The 24,172-nt window shown below is 38.9% G+C and overlaps 1 protein-coding gene across 1 annotated transcript; it reads right to left on the reverse strand.

Annotated features, from left to right (window-relative positions):
- Positions 1-44: 44 nt before the first annotated feature.
- Positions 45-22,409, reverse strand: LOC110959876 (uncharacterized). The gene is made up of 16 exons (XM_051951150.1): positions 22,167-22,409; positions 18,208-19,474; positions 17,626-17,661; positions 17,345-17,523; positions 16,324-16,495; positions 16,157-16,207; positions 13,965-14,065; positions 12,198-12,446; positions 10,645-10,698; positions 8,902-9,598; positions 7,573-7,737; positions 4,546-4,661; positions 3,317-3,421; positions 1,745-1,916; positions 1,127-1,168; positions 45-1,006 (listed from the first exon to the last, which is right to left on the reverse strand). Exons 2-16 carry the CDS (start codon positions 19,456-19,458, stop codon positions 908-910), a joined length of 3,489 nt encoding a protein of 1,162 aa, XP_051807110.1. The 5' UTR covers positions 19,459-19,474; positions 22,167-22,409; the 3' UTR covers positions 45-907.
- Positions 22,410-24,172: the final 1,763 nt, after the last annotated feature.

The raw sequence follows: 24,172 nt of genomic DNA on the forward strand, positions 1-24,172 counted from the left end.
ACTGGAACTCATGTCAGTGTGTTATTTTAAACAGTCACACAATATAGGATAATAATTGTATGTTTATTGAACCTTTACATTGCACAATATACAGACGGTTACACTTTCACAACTGCACCATGTACACGGTGCTTCCATCTCAAAGAGCAGACGGCTTTGAAAAAAAAATCGGCAGAATTCAAAGAAATGGAGAAAGTGGTGGGATTGTTTGAATAACATGGAAGTGAAATTATTTCCTGGAAATGACAATTTTAATAGCACACGGAGCATTAATGATGACTTGGTTAATCTGGGGTTTTCCCTTAAATATCCACCATGAGAAAAGACCATAATAGCAAGGACAGAGGTTCTTCTTTTACACAGTTTTATGGAAAACAACTGAAGAGTACAGAAAGGCTTAAAACACAACTATTTACACACATCACTAATAATAGAAACAAACGTTTTATTTTTTTTACACTGGATAGAGAGTGACCTAATGATGCCAACAAATGCATGTCTCATCTTAGCTGTGCCTTAATTTTACATGAAACTGTCAAACTTTTTTTCTTTTTTTTTTTTTTTGTAAAGCTATAAAGGAAAGAGAATAACCGTTCCATGAAAATCACTAGCACTGGTACAAAACATCTCACACTTTCATTGTTAGTCAAAATAGTTCTCTGTGTAACTGGCAGAGGTTTCAGAGTTGGTCAAAGACAATAATAAAGAATGCACATTTCATTCAACCCTGCCCTTGTGGAAAATCTGGATAGGTTGATAATAATTAAAAAAAGAAACATAGTGGCAACAGGTTGCCACCATAAAAATCACAAATATTTTTGTGATATACTCACACAATGAAAAACAGCAGGGTGGGAAATTGCATATTTGTGTCTTTTTCTACATGAACAGGGTCACAGGTGAAGGTTCAAGGTCGACGGTCATATTCACCAATCTTTCTCTTGATGTGTGACAGTTTGGATCTGAGATATTTACACCGCTTCTTCTTAATTTGGTAGTCTGATGACTGTAGAAGATTAATAATAATTCAGTAATAATTCAATAATTTAAACCATTTGATTTCATCACATCATCTCAGAGAATTGTACAGAACAACACTACCAAAAAATCTGAATATATGCCTTACCTGCTTTAGATTCTTCAGCCTGGTGTATTCATTCATGGCATCCTGAAATTATAAAAATGTTTAAGTGACCACTCAAAAGAAAACTGTTTTTCCTGATTCACAACAACTTTTATAGATAATCAAAGAGCACAAGCCATTTCAGTTGCATGGCCTTGTTTTTGGTCCAACATTGCGAAACCTTTATAATAGTATTTTCAGTAGCATTAGAGGATTCTGCAATTTAATGACTGGAAATAGTAATGAATAAAACTTTAAAATATCAGTCTTGTAAATCTCTAGCAAAACCTTCTGCAAATTAAGCCACCCCCTATTCATGTCCTAGAATAAGGAATCCTTAAACAAATCATAAACTAAATGTAATGTACACCCTAGAAAAAAATGCAACATGTTTTTTATAGATGGGAAAGAACAGTTCATCGATTTGTCTGTAGTGGATGGCCAACAGTTAACATTACCTATAACTCATTTCTATATGTAATTTCCTTAAGATGTTCTCATTAACTGACCACTTTCTCATCCTTATGTAAACATTATTCTATTTTGGAGTCACAATCACTGATCATTGATGAGCCTAGTAAAGGAAGACTGGCCAACCTCACTTCAAAAGTGCAGCCTCACCAGAAACTGTGGACTGCCCTCAGAATGTCGGTCCAGCTCCCTGTTGAGGTCAGCTAAGTCCTGGTTTAAGTTGTCCAGTTCAGTCTGCAGGCCTTTGTACTCATGGTGATCCCGGTCAAACTCCCGTTTGTAGCTCAGACGCTCTTGCTCATCCACAATGGAGGGAAACAAGCTACAGATAAGACCAGAAATAAATTCATTTACACAGTTTATTATCCATCCATCCATCCATCCATCCATCCATTCTCTATACACCGCTTTATCCTCACTAGGGTCGTGGGGGGGCTGGAGCCTATCTCAGCTGACTCAGGCGAAGGCAGGGGACACCCTGGACAGGTAGCCTGTCATAGAGACAGTTTACTATGTTAACTAGTATTATTCTTTATTGGATACATTTGGTGGGGTGGATATCAAATGGATTTGTGGTTACGAGATCCAGAAAATCCCAGTTAAGGACAGCATTATTTATCATAAATAATTTATCAAATCATTATTTATCGTAAGGAGTAAATAGCAGCCTCAAGGGGGCACAAGCCAGTGTCCTCCATGTGCCGATCCCAACACCGGATAAATGCAGAGGGTTGTGTCAGGAAAGGCATCTGACGAAAAACCTATGTCAAATCTAATATTCGTATCAATCCTACAACTTCCATACCGGATTGATTGAGGCCCAGGTTAACAACAACCGACATCGGTGCTGTTGACCCACAGGGTGCCGGTAGAAACTGGGCAACTGTTAGTTGAAGAAGGGGAGGAGGAAGGTGTGTTCATTGGCAGAGAGAGAAGAGGAAAGTCTAGAGTCTACGACTGAGAGTCGGGACTTTGAATGTTGGGACTATGACAGGAAAGGCTAGAGAGTCGGTTGACATGATGCAGAGGAGGAAGGTGAGGATATACTGTGTGTTCAGGAGACCAGGTGGAAAGGTAGCAAGGCTCAAAGTTTAGGAGCAGGGTTCAACTGCTTTGAAGTGTGTTCAAACAGGTTGGAACAGGTGGAGAAAAGTGTCAGGTGTGATGTGTGACAAAAGAGTATCAGCAAAAATGAAAAGAAAGGTGTAGAAAACAGTGGTGAGACCAGGGATGTTGCATGGTTTACAGACAGTGGCACTGAGGAAAAGACAGGAGGCAGAGCTGGAAGTAGCAGATATTAAAATGTTGAGGTTCTCTTTGGGAGTGGCCAGGATGGATAGAATAAGGAATGAGTACATCACAGGGACAGTGCATGTTAGACGTTTTAGAGATAAAGTCAGAGAAGCCAGACTGAGATGGTTTGGACATGTATAGAAGAGGGATAGGGAATATATCGGTAGAAGGATGCTAAGTTTTGAATTGCCAGGCAGGAGGCCTAGAGGAAGAGCAGGTGTATGGATGTAGTGAAAGAGAAAATGAAGTTAGTTGGTGTGAGAGAGGGGATGCAGAAGATAGGGTCAGACGGAAGCAGATGATTCAGTGTGCAGACCCCTGAAAGGAAAAGTCGAAAGGAAAAGAAGAAGATTTATCATAATGAGAAAAGCAGTTTAAAATCTTTCACATAATCAAACTGGTTATCATATTTACACCACTTCCACTCACACACTGAAGTCCTCTTCCTCAAGGTCATCTCCTGATTCCATACCAGTATCATAGTCCTTCAGCCTAGGTTTCAGGCCTCCCACAGAGCTGCTGATGTCCGAGTCTCTGTAAATAGAATAGTTGATTTATACAATTTTATAGCAGACTTGTCAACTATCTTTTATATGAAAGCTATCACTAAGCCAGTGGACCCCCTTCACCAAATGGGTCTGTAGACAATAGTGTTAACATGGTCCAGAACTCCATCCTCCAACACCTAAATGTTCTTCAGGAATCTATAAGCTTCAGCACAGTCAAGAGAGTGCCTGGCTTCACCACAGATGCATCACAGATTATTGACAGTAGGCAGTACAGGGGAGACATGTCTTATTGTTTTTATGATTTTGCATCATTACCCAGGATGGGAATTGAACATCAGTTCATCAGATTTTGGAATCTGGGGCACCTCTGAAATGATTCCAAGCGACTCTCCTGACTCGTTCAAGCAATAATTTTCTTTGTCGGATGTTTGCTGAGCTCCTCAGACTTTCAGCCAACAGCTGTAGTCAATTGTAATCATTCCACAAACCAATTTGATTAAACCAATTTTCTACATCACCAAAACTGATAACTGAAGTTACTGTATGTACATTTTTAATTCAACAGATGTCATCATATTTCCAAAAGACCAATAATAAATCTATAAAAGAACCAAAATGCATTACAGTTTTTCGTGCTAAAGACACAGGGGTTTCAAACTTTACAAGTCTATGGTAGACATTACATTTCAGCTGTTGCATTGTCATTCCATCGGGATAAATTTTTTCATGTAGTATAAGCCTAAACATTTGATTTCACTTAAATTGTAATTGAACATGTATCTGGGTATGCATTTTCTACATCTATTTATTTAGATTATTAATTAAGTTGATTTTTTATAAGTTGATTTTTTATAAACATTTTTAAAACATTTTAGGACTGATTCTAGTTAATAAAGCCAAAGATTATGACAGAGTCCATGGTAAAATCTTTCCCATCGGGTCAGTATTACAGGAACTCTGGTTAGGCAACAACAGTTGCTTAACTGTTGTTAAGAGATAACTGTTCCTGACAGTTAGCCTGACAGCTAGCCGGTCCTGGGTAAGGTTAGATTCCTAGGCAAGTTGTCACGAGAAACTGAGCACTGGCTGGGCAGTGCAAATATAATAAAAATGACTAAAAAAAGGCACACAATATAATGTATAACTTACCCTGGTAGGTACAGGGGCTTATTGTAGTCTAGCTGGTCCAGATAGTCTCTAGATCTCCCAACTTTATCATTGTGGTCATTAACCAGAACCTCTGGTTCACCAGACACATTGTTTACCTGCAGCAAAAACAAAATCATACATTCTCATCAGAGTTTGAGTTTCTGTAGAGCTAAATCTGAGGATCAGTTTTAATGACCCTGAATTTAATTAAAAAAGGTCAATTTCTATTTTTAGACCAAGTTAAAGATATGAAATGATAATATTTTCATTTTTAGGGTAAGAAACACTCACTTATACAATGAAGATCACTGTAAAAAATACTAAAAATAATTACAAGATAATAATACTTATATATACACTTTTTAAGACACTCAAAGATGCTTTACAATGTAGGCAAGAATGCAAAAAAAAAATACATGAAACATGGTGGAGAAGCAAGCATACAGTTAAACTGGTAGTTGTGGTTTTACAAAAACCCTGATGATGACATCACTGTAATTTCATCTTGGGCCAAGGAACAACAACTTTATAACACAACCTGCATCACAACTTTCAAGCAAGAAAAGGTAAGAATTCAAGTCAAATTGACAGGGCCTAACAGTTCAGCTGCATTATGGGAAGTGCAGGATCCAACAATTCTGAACCTTGTGCAACATTAAAGACTACAAAATAAATATATTGTGGTTTCTGCTGATTCAATGCTGACCACTCATATTTTAAATCTATTTCAGAAGTCCCACAACTTTATGAAATTGTAATACTAAATCTATAGTGTTCCTTTGTAAGGACAATAAAGTTCAGCTGATAAGTAACATATTGCTTGACTTTTTACCATAGCACAACTTGCCACTTAAAACTACTGTTACTATTACTATAAGTTTACACTGTGTGTTAAAGTTTCGGGATCTTTGAACATTTTTTCTTCACAAAAAGAAAGAAAGGGTTTTCACATATACCTATCACTATTAGTGTTAATAAATATTACTGCAATACTTCAGATGACTTGAAGAATTTTGAGAGGACTGTTTATTTTCTATGTTCTACAATGTTGTGTAATAAAATCATAGTAACTGTATGATCACATTAACCCTCAAGCAACCGAGTGGGGTCATTTATGACCCCAGCCATATAATCATATTTGCCGTTTTTATATCTTTTATCTGAAAATGTTTCCTACCATGAATTTGTCAATCTACTTGTCCTACAGCTGCTCATAGTTTTTTGTAGAGATCGGCCAACTGGTGTGACAAGGATAATGGAAACTTGTCTGGGGTCACTTATGACCCCAGAAAGATGTATAGGTTTTTCACTATTGTAGGCCTTAGTTTTATTTATGTATTTTTACCTCTAATCACTATATTTCAGTGTTTTGCAGTGCACTATAGCTGGCAGACCTACATTTTTAGCCACAGCTGCCCTGGGGCAGACTGACTGGCAGCCAATCCACTCCTACAACCCCTCTGACCACCACCAACATTACACAGCATACACATTCATACACCAGTGTAAGTGGTAGCACTGGAGGTAAGGTGGGTGAAGTGTCTTCCATTGGACAAACGGCTCTGCTACCTGAGCCACAGCCGCCCCTAATCTAAATACTTCTCTGCATGTTACATTGCACACATACAGACAAGATGTTTCTGTAGATTTTGTTTTTATGTACTTCTGATTTACTATTGAGGAAATAAAAGGAATAAAGTTTTAACAGAAGTGGCAGACAAAGCGTGTCTAAATAAATGTTATTGCGTTCTTACAATGCCTCATATTGTTCATATGGTTTTACTTTAGCTCTGAGTCAAAAATGATTAAAATCCATGAATAATAAAAGATGGTTATTTTAGAATATCCATCTTAAAATGCAGTGGAGTGGAATAGGTAAGAAAGCACAAAAAGAGGCAATAAAGTAGACATATTCCTGTGTAAAATATAGTGGGGTCATAAATGACCCCAGTCGGTCATTTTAGTCGCTAAAATAGCTTGGTCGCTTGAGGGTTAAGAAACCAACAATGGGATTTTTTCTTCATGTCAGTCATTGTACATTTTTTAAAATGTATTTTTTCTCCCACAAAAGTTAACTTGTCTCAGGTTTCTGACAGGTTTACCTGTGGCTCCTCTCTTACCTGTAACAGTCTCAGCTACAGAAACTGTCTCTCCATATGAAGAACAGTGCTTGTATGAGCCATTCACAATGGACCAACCGGTTCCCCTACTTCTCCCTGCATGCCTGAATTCCACCGATACTATCACTACCATCAACAGGAAGCCTGAGACAATGTCTCTTAGCCAGGTCAACTGCTGAGATATCAGGTTTGAAAGCAAACTACTGGGAAAGTTTACACACTTGGAATGAAAGCTATGCTGCTATGGAAGTAGTTTTCAGGTAAACACTTTCATTTGTGTCACTGCCTTCAGAAGGCAAACTATGGCAATGTCTTTACTAGAAATGTAAGCACAGTCTGATTTGTATGAATGTTATTTTTTACATCCAATAATCTGGATTTTAAAGTGTTGTTTAGCTGCTGTATGTTCTGATAGGTCTAGTATTATTTATTTTAAAAAACCCATCATCCTGCCAGCACAGCACAGAGTGGCTAAACAGACCACACCCAGAAACTGCAAATGAAACCATCCAGCCTTGCCTCATGTGTCCAACACACACACACACACACACACACACACACACACACACACACACACACACACACACACACACACACACACACACACACACACACACACACACACACACACACACACACACACACACAGGCATACTACGTCTCTTAAAAAGCACAGTAGAGTATTAAACACTCACAAAGTACATTTAATTTAAATGAATGTTTGCTTTAGTTCACCGAGTTTAAAAATATTTCTAACTAGAATTTTGAGTTTGTTGAACTGACCTAACGTCCTTATTTCAGTCTGAGTTCACTGAATAAAATTTCATTTACCAGATTCAGGTTTTTGCTGTTAAGCAAACATGTTGTTCAAACAGTGACCTACAAACACAGTCCCACACAAACTTACCCACTCCCCGATACTGTTGTGGAGACCAGTATTGACCACCTTCACTTCCTCCCAGAGAATACGGTCCTGGCCCCAGCGCCTGATCTTTGAGCGAGTCTTGACTGCAAACACCAGCAGGATGATGAGGGCAACAAACACCAGAAAGCCCAGGATGATAGCTATGGCCTGCAAGAACCACAGAACACCAGTGAGCTGAAATTCAATCCACTAATGCATAAGTAAGTTAAAGGGAGGCCTCAAAATGAGAGGTAACCAAGACTCACACTTACAAAAACTAGGCCTGAGCAAAAAAGGGGACTTCTCTAAGAATCTACTGGTTCAGGTTCGGTTCACCAAAATTACCCACTGTAAAGAAAATTGTTGCACTAATTCAATAGAAAAAAATAATTAAATATTTTAACATGGCAACTTTTAAATATAAGCCTGTCTTGAAAGAATGACTACATTTGCATGCATGTAAGTAACTGGGTTACAGTCAGCTTTCCTTAGGAAGTTGGCTTCTTCATATGACCTACAAACCTGGTCCTCATACTATGCAGTTATGTTTCTGATGTGCTTCTTACCAGTATGCATGTTGCAAAAGAAAGCAGACAAGGAAAGTAACATTTGAATATTTTCAGTGAGTTACTTCAGTGCATGTAATCACTCTTCCTATTTATCCATCAAAGTGATAATTTTGCCAGCTACAGGCATGTATAATGTGGTGGATTACAGGTTCTCTATCAAGACTCTGCCAAGACGCTTTTTAGGTCAGAGTGAAATAAATGAAATTCAGTTACTGTCTGGATGCAACAATAGAACACCACAATATATCTTGATCTTGAGGAACAGTTAAGATAAAGTGATTAAATGGAGCTAAAACATCCAAAAACACAGGAATGGTCTTTCAATATTCACATTTGCCCAAAGCTGCTTCATAAATTACTTCTGTGAATCAGGACTGTTTTTATATCTGGTAAGAGTTTGGAGAGTAACAGATTTTTTACAGTGGAAATATTTAAGTATTAATAAGACAAATTTGTCTGTGGATTTAAAGGTGCGCTACACCTGTCATTAGTGATATCCATTCAAACACATTATTTATTCTCAGATTCTGACCTCATATCAAACTCAACTCAACACTAGAAAGAAATTGGTATATCCATCTTCATAAAAGAAGGAGGTTTGACTGAAGTACCAGTATCTACAGTACCTCTACAACATATTTAAACAAAATGATTTAGCAACTGTTGAGAAATAAGCCATACAGCAAATGCAACCTGTCCCACAGAACCCAAAACACCACAAAAAAAAAAAAAAAAAAAAAAAAGACAGACAGATGTAACACACCTCTTGGGGCTCCACCACACAGTAGTGGTAGAGATACTGGTTGAGGAAGATGCCCTGGGCCTGCGTCTGAGTCTGGTACTGGGCACACAGCTGGCGAACCTGGTTGTAATACACAGATCCTGTGGACTGTGCTGTTGGGTTCACCGCCACCAGATACACAATAGTGGCAATGATCATCAGAAATGCCAAGATAGCACAGATAATGATGGTTGCTAGGTAGAACTTTGGTGAGCGGGCAGCATTTTGCCTGGAAACAACCAAGACAAATATGACGAGGACAGCTATGAAGGTAATGGCAGCTATACCAATAATAAAGCCTTTGCCAGCTTTGGGATCCATTTGTGTTCCATAGCCATAGGAACCGCTGCTGCCAATACCGCTGCCAATACCGCTGCCAAATGAGCCACCAAATGAGCCGCCAAATGAGCCGCCGAATGAGCCTCCAACTGAGCTGCCAAAACCTGGCAACAAGCCAGTTCCACCTCCCAGACCCAGGAGGTTCATATCATAGTCCCAAGCCAGGGTGGAGGCAACACACGCAAACACAGCCACACACATGATGATGATGATGATACATAATATCTTCATCACACCTGGTGGCGATGTCCAGCGATAAAAGTGAAGCATTTTGTCTCCTGGATAGTAGGAAAAGGCTGGGTTGGACATGAGCTCGCTGTGCCTATGTCTGCTGCTGTGGCTGCAACAGAAAAAGAAAAAGAAGCTGTAGTCAATGTCTGTTGTGCTACATTTGACAACATTTTAGCATAACGGTAAAAGACAAGTCAGTGATCTTAAAAGAATTCAGCTAACAACAAACCTTAAACTGAACATGATTTTTTCATATTCTAGTAATCTACTTTTAATTGGTGCTAAAACATAAAAGTTCAACATTTTGCAAACCCTCTTGTTGTCGTAATCCCATTTGGATATGATTACCGTAGTCTGACTCACTGGATGCTGACTTTGAGCCTAAGCCTGCCATTCTCGTTGTGCATTCCACACAACATTCTCCTTCCTTTTTGCTATTCATGCCTTAGTGTTTTCATAAGCCCTCTTCACCACGGGAAACAACATCCTCTGAGCAGTAACCCACACACTGAAAATGGCACGTTTTGACAAGTACTGGGATCAGCACTGACTGACCTGGAGAATGGTTTGGCTATGCAAGACTCTGTAATTTAGCTTATTATTTCAGATGTCACTTTAACTATCATAAAATATAGGTTGTCTGCATGAGACATGGTCATTCAGCAAGACTAGAAAGGAGAATACCTATAAATCTGATTACAGCTGAACTGATGACTTTTTATGTGATTGCGCTCATCTGATGACCTTCATTTTTTCTGTCATTGTATTGGTTTCTACATCGACATGGTGTATAGAATAACACAAAAATATGCATTTTAATGTCTTAGCGGCTTAAGGAGTTGACTTCAAATTTAAAAAAAACATCTGTGTGCAATTTTGACATTAACACTCATCAAAAAAGTAGAAGAATAATATGTTGTTGATTGACTGATTCATTTGCTGATTTTTGAAAATGAAGTATTAACCACCAACCCAGTTTACTGCATTTATAAGTCTGATAAAATTTCAATAGATTTTACTGCATGGGTCTGTCACAGCAGTATGTACACTGAAAAAATAAAAACGCTATATGCAAGTTAACACCATTTAAATCAGCCCTATCATTAAGTTACTGAACTAAATGCAGAAGTAAGACACAAATGGAGGTCAACTTACTGTTTGCTACCACTTGGCTGGTGTGATGGATGGCTGTGTTTGTTGCTCGGCATACTGAAATGCAAAATGAGAAGACACAGTCACTGCACATGAAAATACTGAAGTATAATCTTAACTGTCAAATTGACCATCTTTGCTGTGGTGCCACATACCAGCAGCCTGCCTTTTGTTATTCCAAAGATCATGAAGCGCCTGACAGTAACTTTCAGACTATTTTACCAGACACCAGGTAGCACTGCATGCTGAATGTGTTTTCCTGAATCACCTGCTTTCATTTACTCTGAAAATGAACCATCAGGGAAAGTAATAAAGATATTGTTTGAATTAGGCAAATCAGCACTTAGAAATGCATTTGAATTTATGTACTGAAATGTCAGGCTGGGTGCCATTTGAAATTATAAATATTATTGCCAGTTTAATAGGTGTTGCAATAATCTACTTTGAGAAATATAAAAAAGTTTTTTTCTATCAAACCTTGCATTCTAAGAAAAGAAGTCAAACTATCAAATATTTAGAAACACAAGCAACTCTGCGAATGCTCTGCCTAAATAACACTGTCAACAAAATCAGATTGAAGGAATAAGAGAGCAGGCTTGAATATCTGAGGGCAGTTTCAATGTCAGCTTGTAGTACTTGACAAATCTGAATACTCTGGGCTGTCAATGCATAAGTACAAACATGAAGGATCGTGGTTCCATATCCAGTCCTGTGAATAAAGACAGTGGCTGCTTGGAAGGCCCAGCAGGACATTCAGCATGCAAAACATTATGCTTGTGTTAGTAAGATAATGATTTGTGAAATATTAAAGAAAATTAGGAGCCTGATGGTGAGGTTGCTTCATTCAAAATCCATTATCCATACACCGCTTAATCCTCATTAGGGTTGTAGGGGTGGGGGGTCACCAGCCTATCCCAGTTGATTTAGGGAAAGTCTACACCCTGGATAGGTCACAAGCCCATTATAGGGCTAAAGACAAAATAAATCTTCAAATCCTGATCTTCCCCAGTAAAGCTAATGCTAAGCTTTTCAACCAAAACAAGAGGGCAGCCTGCTGCCTGGACTTTAGATTTGTTTGTGGCACAACAAACTGAGCGGAGATACATATGCTGGCACAAACTGAAACTGTCCATTTGAAGACAACTGCTGAATAAGTAGCCTGCAATCCACAGAGAAGCCCATCTTTTGACTCAAGTGTATTGCTGTCCTCCACTTGGCCCTAGATCACCTCAGTAACTGGCGATACCTGCCAATTCTGATTCTTTTAAGGTTCCACAGAGCTTTTCAACTGGGAAATACACAAATTCTGCATTTTAGTCACATTGAAAAGCATGACTTTAAAAATCTCTCAGACCTTAATTTAAATTAAATTTAAAACCACAAAATGCAGTTAGCTATACGCTGTTACAAATTCGAATTCCAGGAGACAACGGTGGTTTTAAATAGATTATCATAAGCTTCCCTCCACTACTGTACGTCCTCTGCACAGGGCACTTAATCCATCTCTAACTACAGTTCAGCATCCACATTGTGTTAAAAGTTTGAAATGGACTCACTTTGTGTGATGGACCGTCTGATCCGGATAAACACAGCTGTGACCCTCAGATGATGAACAAAGACAATAAAAATAGTGACTGCGCGTGATCGCATCTACCCACACAGCGCGCGGAAGAGACACTCCTACAGGTGTGTGTCTGTCACGTGGTCTCCTCACCAGGTCAAACAGGACTAACCGGTCCGTCGTACGTACCAGACACAAGGAAGAGGCAGGAGCGGACGCCACACTCCAAGGCCCCGGGATGTGACTGAGGCTTTGAGAGCACTGAGTTTTATGGACAAAAATGGTAATAAAATGAAAAATATAATATCAAATCAAAAATGACAGAGCTTATGTGTTAATTAGTTTTATTGTCAGAGTATAGGGTGCATAATTTTCCATTTGCTTAAATTTCAGCATTATCAATTTCACATTTAAAAACAGTTGCATGGGTACAGTGTAAGAAATTCCTCATTTAAAACTCAATGGAAGTCATAGCCTAGGTAATTTGCTGATATAAAATCTGAAATACCCTTTTGTATTGCTTTAGTGTAACCTGAAGCATGAAAGGGTGTCATGCTCATCCAGCAAAAACAAAACAACTCTCGAGTTGCAAAACCTGATACTGGGCAAACACCTCAGCCCTGCAAAACCAGTCCTCCATGCTGTATACAGCACAGTCACAACAGCAGTCATTTTAGGAGAGTGACATCAGACAAGGCAAGTATCGGGCTCTTTCAGCACAGATTCCTGGTTTTACTTGGGAATTAATTGACCCATTCTAACTTTACTACTTGTAATGTAAACAACTTTATGAATAAAAAGTTGCTCAAGACATTGACTTTCTAGAAAGAAACTGATTTGTTGAAAAATCATAATGGTCTAAAATAACTGTACAGCAGATCTACCACCAGTATTAAAACATTTAGATCTTGCTCTTACATATTTACTATAGATCACAAGAAACAATTATTTACAAATATTCATTTGCTATGACCAACTGATTTCTCGTTGTACTGAGGATAAATAACCTACATTCAATTAACAAAAATATAAATTCTGAACACATATTGTTTCAATTTTACTGTTTCATAGTTGTGTAAACTTTATTAGCTACCATTGTTCATTTCCACTGACTGAGCTTGGACAGCAGTGGAAGAAAAAAGACTGACAAAAGACTCACAGAAACAGCATAGTTTCAGAGATAAACAGTAAGCAAGACTAACTATAAAGCACATTATATTCTGCATTTTGACTTAAGCAACAAAGTGAGAGACAATTCATACATTGTGCAGATGAGAGTTTACATCACACCTCACAATTTAACAGAAGCCTGCAGCACAGAAGAAAATCAGGATAAAAACTAATAACAACAGTGTACTTTGGCATTATGACACACACAGTAGAGAATTATTATCTATTTCACCTCCATCCATGTTTCCAGATTTCATTTTTAATGAAGCTTACTTTTCTTTGCCTTTTACTTTTCTCTATGAGCACAGTCATCATCGGTGATGTTCCTACCCGAGACAATGATTTTCTGTCTGTTATCATGGCATTAGCAAAGGCAGAAAATTCTGTATGTTTTGTAATTATTGCACAGCTGTGAGCAGTAATTCTGCATTTACCAAAATTGAGTGTGGTTTCACCTGGAAGAGACATATTCTTGTTCAGTTCCCACCTCACTCCCACTACTGTGCTTTATGTAACAAAGCATGTATTCTCAGCTGCAGACCGCAGCATGGATCAAAGATATGTTAACTGTGGGGTTTAGTTGAAAATATTCTAGTCCTTGATCTTGTCATACTCCTGAATCTTCTGTTTGATATGAGAGAGCTTGTTTTTTAGGTACTCACACCTCTCCCTTTTTTCCAAATATGTTGGGTCCTGACGAGAAAAACAGAAAAGAAGTGAACACGAAACAATAACAGAAATAATTTATAGAAATTCTTAGTGAAATTTCTATGAATCAGGAATGTTCTCCCTGGTAGACAGACATTATCAAGGACTTTCACTAATACTTCTTCACATAGTTCAGTACATCACACAAACATTAATTAGGCAGACAGACGTTTTTGAGGATCAAACTCCTATGCAAAAAAACGACTTTTAATTTGCTCTAATAAAAATAACAGACTTACAGAGTTACTATACAACTACATAAAAATGGGGGAATCGTGGCACAGACTTAACAAAAAAAACAAAAAAGTCAAATCAAGAGCCCGGTACTTGGTTACTAATAGAGTTTCAAGAACTGAAAACACTGAATCCTATTATTGCCATAGCATCTTTCTCAAAAACCTATTCTTTCTGTCAAACTCAACAGCAGCAGTTTGTAATATACTGTTACAATAAAAATGTACTCTTCCAGCCCAAGTGTATAAAATCTGATGGCATTACCAAGGTTAGTATCTCAGACATTCCAAAGTCACAGATGACAATATGCTATCACTTTCACAGGCCAAGTACTACTTTTTAATAAAAGGCAAACACACAGTAGCCATAAGCATTTTTGTTTACTTTTGTCTCTCAGTTATTTTCTATATTGAGTATTTAATAAAGCAAGAAAGGGTATTAATTTTACTCTCCAGTTTAATTACAGTCACCATAAAGAATACAGGTAGTGAGGAACAATGATGTTAGCTGTGTTACATTCTACTTCCCCTTGTCTGAATGCACAAAGAGAATCGACAGCCAACTATCCTTTGTTAGTTTCTTCCAGTTGATGACAACATAGTTGTATTCTCCAAGTGTGACTCATGGATTTCTTAACTCAGATACTTGAGTACTGTAGTCTGCTTTTGGCTGATGTAATTGGAAAAGAACAGCCTGATAAGCCTCCACTTTCACTATAAAAGCTTTTGTTAAGATTCAAGCATCATTCAACCACTATAAATTGCTTAAATATGTTTAATATAAGAAAAAGTACGTCGATATACTTTGGTATAATAGTGTAAAAGTGGCAATAGTAGAGACAGATGCTATCATTCATCTCTTATCAGCAGTGATGTAACAAATCCTGGCCCAGACTTTATACTTTTTATTAGGGTTCCAAGACCAAGTTATCATTTGTATCTGTTTATTTAACTGACTGGCTGAGGTGTTAGGTGGAACTGTAAATTCGTATATCCATTACTGACAATTGTTGCACCTATGGATAACAAAAATTCAACTGGACTCAAATCAGCGACAACAAGCAGAGGAGAGATGGTCTGAGTGAGCTAAGGAGAGGAGACAGAGGTAAATACTGTGCTAAGAGCTGGGTTTTAGTTCTTAGCATGCCCTGCTTTTTTACATTTATTATCATTTCTGCAGTACCTTACTATTAAAAATAACATAAAAGACAGAAAGAAAGATTTGATTTTTAAAATTTCAGTGACAATTGATTTGGCCATAATGTTGTTGTTTTAGGTTTGTGTTACATTCGCTACGTACTCTGATACCAAATTGTACACTTTAATGATTGCGCTCTGTGCAAAATAAATCCTTGTACGTGACCATGACTATGCACTTACAAGAAATAATAGAATGATTGTAACTTTTCCTCTATTCACTTATCCACTTCTTTTGACATTTATCTACATCCAAGTTTGCTACCATCTATACTGCAAAAATAGATTGGTAGATAGAAGAACTTACACAAAAAAGTGATATCCAGGATGCTAAATTGTGACTTTGGGACATGACTTTCAATTTCACATTCAAAAACCTTATAAAAAGAAAGTAGAGTGCAAAAAAGGTTTGACCTATTCTTGGAACTAAAATAATATCTTGACTTCTGATGCTTTGACGTTGACCCTTACTTTTTCACTTCTTGTCTCAAGTAAGAACCTTGAACAAGAACATTTCTTTGTATCACATTTTTGGTAATCTATATTTTTGCTGCATATGGACATCAAAGGATATAAACACTTCATAGAAACAGAAGTTTCTCCCACAGACTTTAATTATGAATCAGGTTTCATAAAGCATACTTACAGATTTCTTCCTCTGATAGTCCATTAAAATACTACTGATCCGTTCCTTCTCCTGAAACAAAATTCAGGTGTTACTAGACGTGGTTACACAATAAGTATTCAAGAATGTTTCAGAGTATATGCATGTGTGAGTATGTATGTTAGTCTGGAGTTGAGTAAAAGTTGTACCATTTGACTAGAGGGCCGGGAAGGAAGATTCTGCATCATCTCATCCATCTCTTCAAACTTCTTGGCCATGACCTGGACTTCTGCATGCAGCTCCTTGTACTCAGCATATTGGTCATTGAAAACAGCCTTGTACTGTTCCCTCTCTTCATCTGAATGAATGCTGGGGTACTTCCTGTGGAAATAGGGCAGTAGACATGCTTTCTTGGACCACTGGATACATTCACACAGCAACTAAATACGTCTCTGTCCCCTAGCAGCAGGAACTAAAGATGACAATATAAATCCGTCCATGTAACACAACTACAGGCCGGATTACCGCCAAATATACTGTGGACATTCCTGTAAAGAGTATTATTAAAAAGTATTATCTTATAATACTTTTTACAGGAATGTCCACAGTATATTTGGCGGTAATCCGGCCATAAATGTTTTCAATACCACCTTATAACTAATTTTGGGTTCCAATATGTACTAGTATATTGAAACTAACCATTCAACCTGCACACAATGATCACTAAAATATATTCTTATAACATGTGCGAAAAATGCTTTTCAAAGTTTATCTGAAGTAAAGAAGGCTTCAGCAGTCTGAGTTAGAAAGCTCAAACTAGTATCTTTCACAGTTACTGCTGAGGCACAGCAGTGGCCAGAAACACAAAAAGATGGTTCACACTTGGGTTAAAAGAAACTGGGTTCGAATCTGGGCTTTTCTATTTGGAGTTTGCATGTTCTCCCTGTGCATCCGTGGGTTTTCTCCGGGTACTCCAGCTTCCTCCCACAGTCCAAAAATATGCTGAGGTTAATTGATTACTCTAGATTGTCCGTAGGTGTGAATGTGAGTGTGATTGTGTGTCTGTATATGTAGCCCTGCGACAGACTGGTGACCTGTCCTGTGTGTCCCCTGCCTTCGCCCGAGTCAGCTGGGATAGGCTCCGGCACCCCCCACGACCCTAGTGAGGATAAAGCGGTGTATAGAGAATGGATGGATGGATGAATGGATGATCAAGACGGTAACACTTACGCCACATAGTCAGCTATAACAACAGGTTTGGGGATGTGTCCAGCTGGTATGTGACCTCGAAGGATCTCTGGCTCCAGCAGCATCAGTGGAGCAGCTGCTGGATTGTGTGAAGTGTCCATGATGTCTGGCTGGATGGTAGGGAGAGGAGTCTGCTCTGAGGCCCTGGAGGCTGCGCCAAGCTACAGTGCATAAAGGGATCAGTTCAGTTCACACACACTTGTGGGTGTCTACTGGATTCTAAGTTAAGAGTTAGTCATTAAAAGGCAATCTTTGATACTTACTGCAGACAATGGGACAGATGATCCAATGGTTTTCATCTAGGTTTATTGTGATAGAAAGTAGAAATGGAAATTGATTTATTAGATGTTCACTGTTTTCAAAGTCAGAAAGTCATTAAACTGCCTTCAAATGATCTTCTCCAGTGTTTTTGAATGATATAAACCCCTTACTACTGGTCATTACAGTTTAGCTGTAATCTCTACAATAGAATGTTTATATTGAAGAAACCAATGGCTTGCTGGAAGATTAACTTTTGACAATTTTCCTATGCCTGTGTGCCAAAAAGCACCTGTAGGTCTCTATTTAATTCCATTCAAACACTGCAGAAAAGACATATTGGTAACTGTATGTCTAGTTTAATGGGTTATATCACTAAATTCTGTCCAGTGTACACAGCGTTAATCTACATTGTGTTCCAGTTCTGTCATGACTGTCAAAGATGTTCCACTGTAGCTGGATTGAAGACTAAGGGTTGGGATAAGCATTTAATTGCAATAGTTAATAGTTGGGGCTAGGTAATGCATTATGCTGAAAAAGAAGTCCCATCTATAGAAAAACAAACGTGCGTGCGTGTGCATGTGTACCTCCTGTGCCAGCCCCTCTCTCCTCATCCTGGCTGCTTCATGCCTCCACAGCTTCAGACACACTCCTGCACTAATAAAGTAGAGCACCATGGTGATGAAGAGAAAGACAATGGCAGCTGTCTGGCCAGCCTCCGTGCGACAGAATGCCCCATTTACTCCATTATTGAAGACAGGTATGTTGCACAGGCCTCCTCGAGTTGTGTCCCTCACATACACTATCCCTGCTGCTAAATACAGTACGGCCAACACCAGATTTATGGAGCACTCCGTGAGGGGCCACCAGGAGGAGTCTAGAAGAATGGCTCTGTAGTATAGTGTCATTCCGAGAACAACAAGAATAACAGTCACTATCCATGCAAGACCAGCCACCACCAGGACAAAAGGTGTCTTGGGGCCTGTATAGTGACTGCCCCCATATCCAAATGCACCAGCACCTCCACCAAGCCCTCCAAATAGCTGCGGTTGTGAGTATCCATACATATTGAACCACTCGTTGTCCTTATGAACATACGCGCAGACACAGGCAAACACAGCAGCTCCAAGCAACAGCTGTACACAACCCAGGATCCGAAGCAGGCCTGCCCAGGATTTCATGTAGGCATAGCGCTGGTGGTACTCTTCAACCCGGTCCTGGTAGGTCTGAATTGAGAAATTGGTGGGCACTGCAGATGCAGATTCTAGAGCTTCGACACCCAGTAACAGCTGATCTTGTTCTCTCTGAGAGGTGTAGCCCTCTCCAGAGTTGCCATAGTGGTCCTGATAAGAGCCGGGAAGGGACGGAGATGGAGGGGCAGAGTGGGGAGGTGAGCAAGGGATTCCTGCTGTGGTGTGACAGTTTGCATTCTTCTTGGTTGAGGAGGCTGGGGAGTGAGGAGGAGGGAGAGGTGGGGAAGAAGGAGGGATGGCCCATCCCTTGCTGCCACGGTTACCGCTGTTACCACGGAAGAAGTTCTTGACGGAGTCGGGGATGAAGCGGTGGACTGGCTTAATGTCCATGGCATCACAGTCATCCTCTATTGGCTCATCATCGCTGGAAGGGTTGAGGGACTCAGGTCCAACAGCAGGCTGTTCAGGAAGAGGAGGAGGTGGGAGGGGGTCTAAGCTGACTGTTGGCATTGTCCCATGCAAGAGTGGTGGGGGTGGAGGAAATTCTGAGTCTCGCCCTTGGGAGCCCACAGGGACCTGGTCATAGTATGGGATCTCCCTTAATCGATCGAACCTGGTTACAGAACCAACCCCTGCTGAAGACATTGGGACTCTATGCTCACTATGGAGACAAAAAACAGAGAATTAACAGTCTAGTGTGTACTTCACTTGTTTTATGGCACTTATCCAGGTTGCTTTCTATTGACTAGATCCTTGATCAAGTTGTCTCTATTCTTAGATGTGCATTGCTTTGGATAAAAACATCTTTTGAATGGAATTGTACAATTGTACAATTGTATTGCCAACAACTGGACCAACAATCGCTTTAAAGGAGTGCCTTGAAAAGCGCTATATAAATCTAATCCATTATTATTATTATTATTATTATTATTATGGTTTATCAAAAAGTGGGCTTTCGTTTAATGGCTTTAGACATAAATCATATATATTATGATAAAGCTGTACTGTAAAGTTATTATTATTATTATCATCACTTTATTTAAAAAGGGACCATGTACATAAATGTTTCCATTTGATGTATTGCACCAGAGCTTTAAGCTAATTTTTATCTGCAGTCCCTTATCGCTGAGATCTAGTAGCAAACAGGGAAACATTCCAACAAACCAGTCAAATGTGGCAACAAACATGAGTAAAAAGTACATGATTAAAAGCTGTAAACAGCTTTGCAGATTGTGACCTGAAACCAGTATCTAATCTGATCTAATATTGTTCAAGTCCAGTTTTTCTGCACAAACTTGTCTCAAATCGACAAGATGGTAGAGTAGCTTCTTCCTGCTGATGGTCTACTAATCTACTGAGTTACTTTCCTATCTTCAACCAAAAATACGATCTCTTAGTATGAAAGCATTACTTCTTCAATATATGTCCAGAACTTGTAATGCTCTCCCTCAAAACTTTATAAACTTGATAAACTTTATCGATCCCACAGTGGGGAAAGTTCCCCATTACAGCAGCTCCAAAGGAGAAAAAGTATAAAGGCAGTACAAGAATAAATTAGGAACATACAGTGCAAAAACACAGAGAACATTAAATACACAGACTAACTATAATTATTATTGTTATTCTTTTTAAGAAGAGTATATACATGAGGATGAGGTTGAAACAGTTATTGCACATAAGTGGTATGCATATTGAAAAAAGTGCAGCAGTAACAGAGATCGACCAGTTTATAAGACAGCATTGTAAAATCTTACAGATGTTGGAATGAAAAACCTGCGGAAATGCTCCTTCTTACCCTGTCCTATCACTCCAGCACTCTTGCTCATGTACAAATCTGCTGTGCTCCTGCTCAAAACTACTTCTCTGCTCTCAAATACACATTTTGCAGCAATAAATGTCCTGTGCTTTAGTTTTAATGTGTCTTAACACTCACACTGCTCCTGCAAATGTCTGCTCTCAGATTTGTCTTCTTGCTCTCAGATCTTTGTTAAACAACCCTGTCCAAAGCCCCCAACCAATGAAGAGTAGCGACATACTAATCACTGGAGTGATCTTAATGCTGAAGAACATCTATCCTCACTTGAGCTTGTTGTGTGTTTCTAGGTTTTAAAAAGTCAGGATAAACCTGGCACAATCTCTTTAATTCCAGAGCAAACCACATAGTTTAAAGCCCCCAAGTGATGTTTTTCTGTTAGTTGTCACTTCGCGTTCTAGCTGTGCGATTTTACAGTTTGTATTATTAGTACAACTACAGTACTTTTTTTCTGGTGCCTGTGCTAACTTAGAAGGGTCACAGTAGAAGCTGAGTCCTCAGATGTGCTATGGTTGTAGAGTAAAACAAAGCTTAAAAGCAGTACGAAGTTAAAAAAGAAAAAAGTTTGATCGGTCTACTGTATAGATCCCAAAATATGTCAACACAGTGCCCCTAAGATGATTCATTGTCATTGTTTGAATGCTTTCCTCCCCACTTTCTTTCTCCAGTCTCCCGTTTTATTTATCAAAGTTACACTCTAAATTAAACTCCCACTGCTTAAGTTAAAGTAGCAGGTCTGCCTGTCTTGTTTTGTCTAACTAACAGTCCAAAATGGAGATATCACAGAAAAAGAGAAAATCATCAAATCAGAGAAGTTTTCTGCTGATTATTGTCATCAGATGACATGTTCTGAATATATTTGTTGTCTATAAAGTTCAACAATCTGCATTCCCAAAAGGTTGAACACATATAGTATGCAATCATAAGAAAAACCAAAAAATAAAGCAAACACTGGAGGTAGTTATCAAAGTTTGAACGTTGTAACTACAGAATGGGGCCCACAACAAACTGATGAGGAACAGCTTGTCTCACTATGACTGAAGTGGTAAGAAAATAGTGGATACTATGTTTCAATTTCTTCAAATAAGAGAGAAATTTCAAGCAATTAATTGTGTTGATAAATCCACTGTCGTTTGGCTTTGTCTTCTTAAACGTATTTACTTTCTTGGCATCACAGATGAGATTAAGCCCATGTTTATAGAGTGAGCTCCAGGTCCCTGAGGCTTAACGTGCTCACTGCTCCTATGATATAAAAGTGTTACACTTTGTTTAATTACTAGCACAGTGTAACTTGCAGATTTAACGATAACTGGTACATTAGTTTCCTGAAAAACAGTTTGGTCTACGGTTCGTCAGTTATACAAAAAGACTTGATGAAATTATATCATCCTGTTAGCAGAAAACAGGTGAAGGAATCACTTCACTCAACAAAGCGATGCACTTCATATTTAGAAACTATGCCATCTATTTACGTGATGCAGTCTACATTCCTGTCAGCGAAAAGAAAATTAATAGGATATATGGATCCTCCCTGCCTTACCTGCTGATTAGCCGATTCTCCGTCTCTTTTTCTCGGTGGAACAGACAGGAACATCCTGCCTAAACTCTGACTTTGTGCTGTCGCTCTCTAACACTGATCTCAGGTCAGCAGACAATGTGAACGCAGCTGAAAAAAGGCTAGTTACAAAGAAAGAAAACTGATCCCATGTCCAGATCGCAGTGAAACTCACCTGGCCAGTCTAACCAGCCTCACGATGCGTTCACGGCTTACTGTCACATCCGACTTCACAATTGTTTTTGTGTGTGTGTCTGTGTACAGCAAGACGCGTTCAACAAATTGCTGTTGCTGTTTAGGACAACACAATTCATGATTAATCTCACGGCCTGTGTTATCATTGACATTAAATAAAGAAAAAAACAGAAGAAAATTATTGAAAGCCTTTGCTTGTGGACTGCACAGTGACTGGGTAGTTAGCCATATAGCTAAAAGGCTAAGGCAAGGAGTTCACATGTTGTCTTTGTGCATGTGTGGGTTTTCTCTGGGTTCTCAGGCTTCCTCCCACAGTACAGAAACATGCTGAGGTTAACTGGTAATTCTAAATTGTCTGTAGGTGTGAATGCGAGTGGTGTAGTGTACGTGATACGCAGATATACGCCGTATACCCACTAGAAAAGGTCCAGAATTTCAGTATAACCACTTAAAATGCACAAAGATACGTATCAGTATGTTTTTCACGAAATGTTCACTTTCCCCGCTTCTCTGTGTTACGAAGCGGTGAAGTTGTACGGGACGGAGAAAGGTGTATGGCTTATAACAGGTTTCACTAAATGGCGGACCGCGGTCCGCAACCGGATCCAGGCGCCGTCTATACGGGTGTAAATTGACGGGTCGCTTCTATTTTACCGGCGCAGCTTTCCAGTGTTTATCGTTGGTTTATCCGCTCTGAAACACACAGACCAATACGTACGAGTTCAGCCAATGACGTCGCTACATTGCATCGCCGCTCTGCCTTCAAAAAACAGTTGAGAGGTGAAGGACAGAGAGGAGGTCACTAGTGTTACGAAGTTCGGCTCTTTGCAGAGAGCTGGTTCTTTGGCATGGCTTCCAAAGAAGAGCCGGCTCTTTCGGCTCCCAAATGGTTCCTAATTTAGTATTTAGTATCTGTAGCGTCATATTTTAGCCTAGCCAGACAAATATGAATGATTTGTGTATTGACAAACTCTTCTGCATCCAGTGTTTTTATGAGAAGCCTTATAATTGCCTCATTTTATGCATTTGTTTTGTTACAAAAACAGACATTCTTACTTTTGTATAATATCTCAATAAAACTTTTTACAAAAAACAACAACAAATGAACAAAACACTGCACACAAACCTACAGAACCAAACTCGGTATTCCAACAGTATAAATGTCCTCAGTGCAGGTTGGCATTGAGAAAAATCAGATGCCTGAGCATGGATGGGACTTCACCCGTTGGTTTCTGCATTGAGAAAATGAAGCCCACATCCTGGTTGACATCTTGGATTTTTGGAGTCTTTCTGTAATGTTCTGCCTTCTTTTATTCAAGAAGTCATGCATGAACATTTGTGCTTCTGTGAGCTTAACATGCAACATCTTGGTCTCAGCTCAACAATGCATTCTGTTCACAACTCATAACACACTTATACTGCCAACTAGTGGACACTTGATAGTACTACTATCATTACATCTCCCTTCCAAAGTTTTAACAATACATATTTTATAACATTTTTTTAAAAACTCATTCAGTTTACTTTGTTTTGTTTTACATCTTCATGTTTTTCCTTTTTTAACAAACACTGCAAAGTCATTATTGTGGGTGACTTTAACATTCATGTTGATGTTGACAGTGACAGCCTTATGACAGCTTTTAATTCAATATCAGACTCAACTGATTTCTCTCAACATGTAAATAAACCAAATCATAGTTTTAATCATACTCTTGACCATGCTGAGGTTAATTGATGACTCTAAATTGGTGTGAGTACTCCCGTAGGTGTGAATGTGTGTGTGATTGTTTGTCTGT

The sequence above is a fragment of the Acanthochromis polyacanthus genome, chromosome 7 (genome assembly GCF_021347895.1).
Source record: "Acanthochromis polyacanthus isolate Apoly-LR-REF ecotype Palm Island chromosome 7, KAUST_Apoly_ChrSc, whole genome shotgun sequence".
Classification (NCBI taxonomy): Eukaryota; Metazoa; Chordata; class Actinopteri; family Pomacentridae; genus Acanthochromis; species Acanthochromis polyacanthus.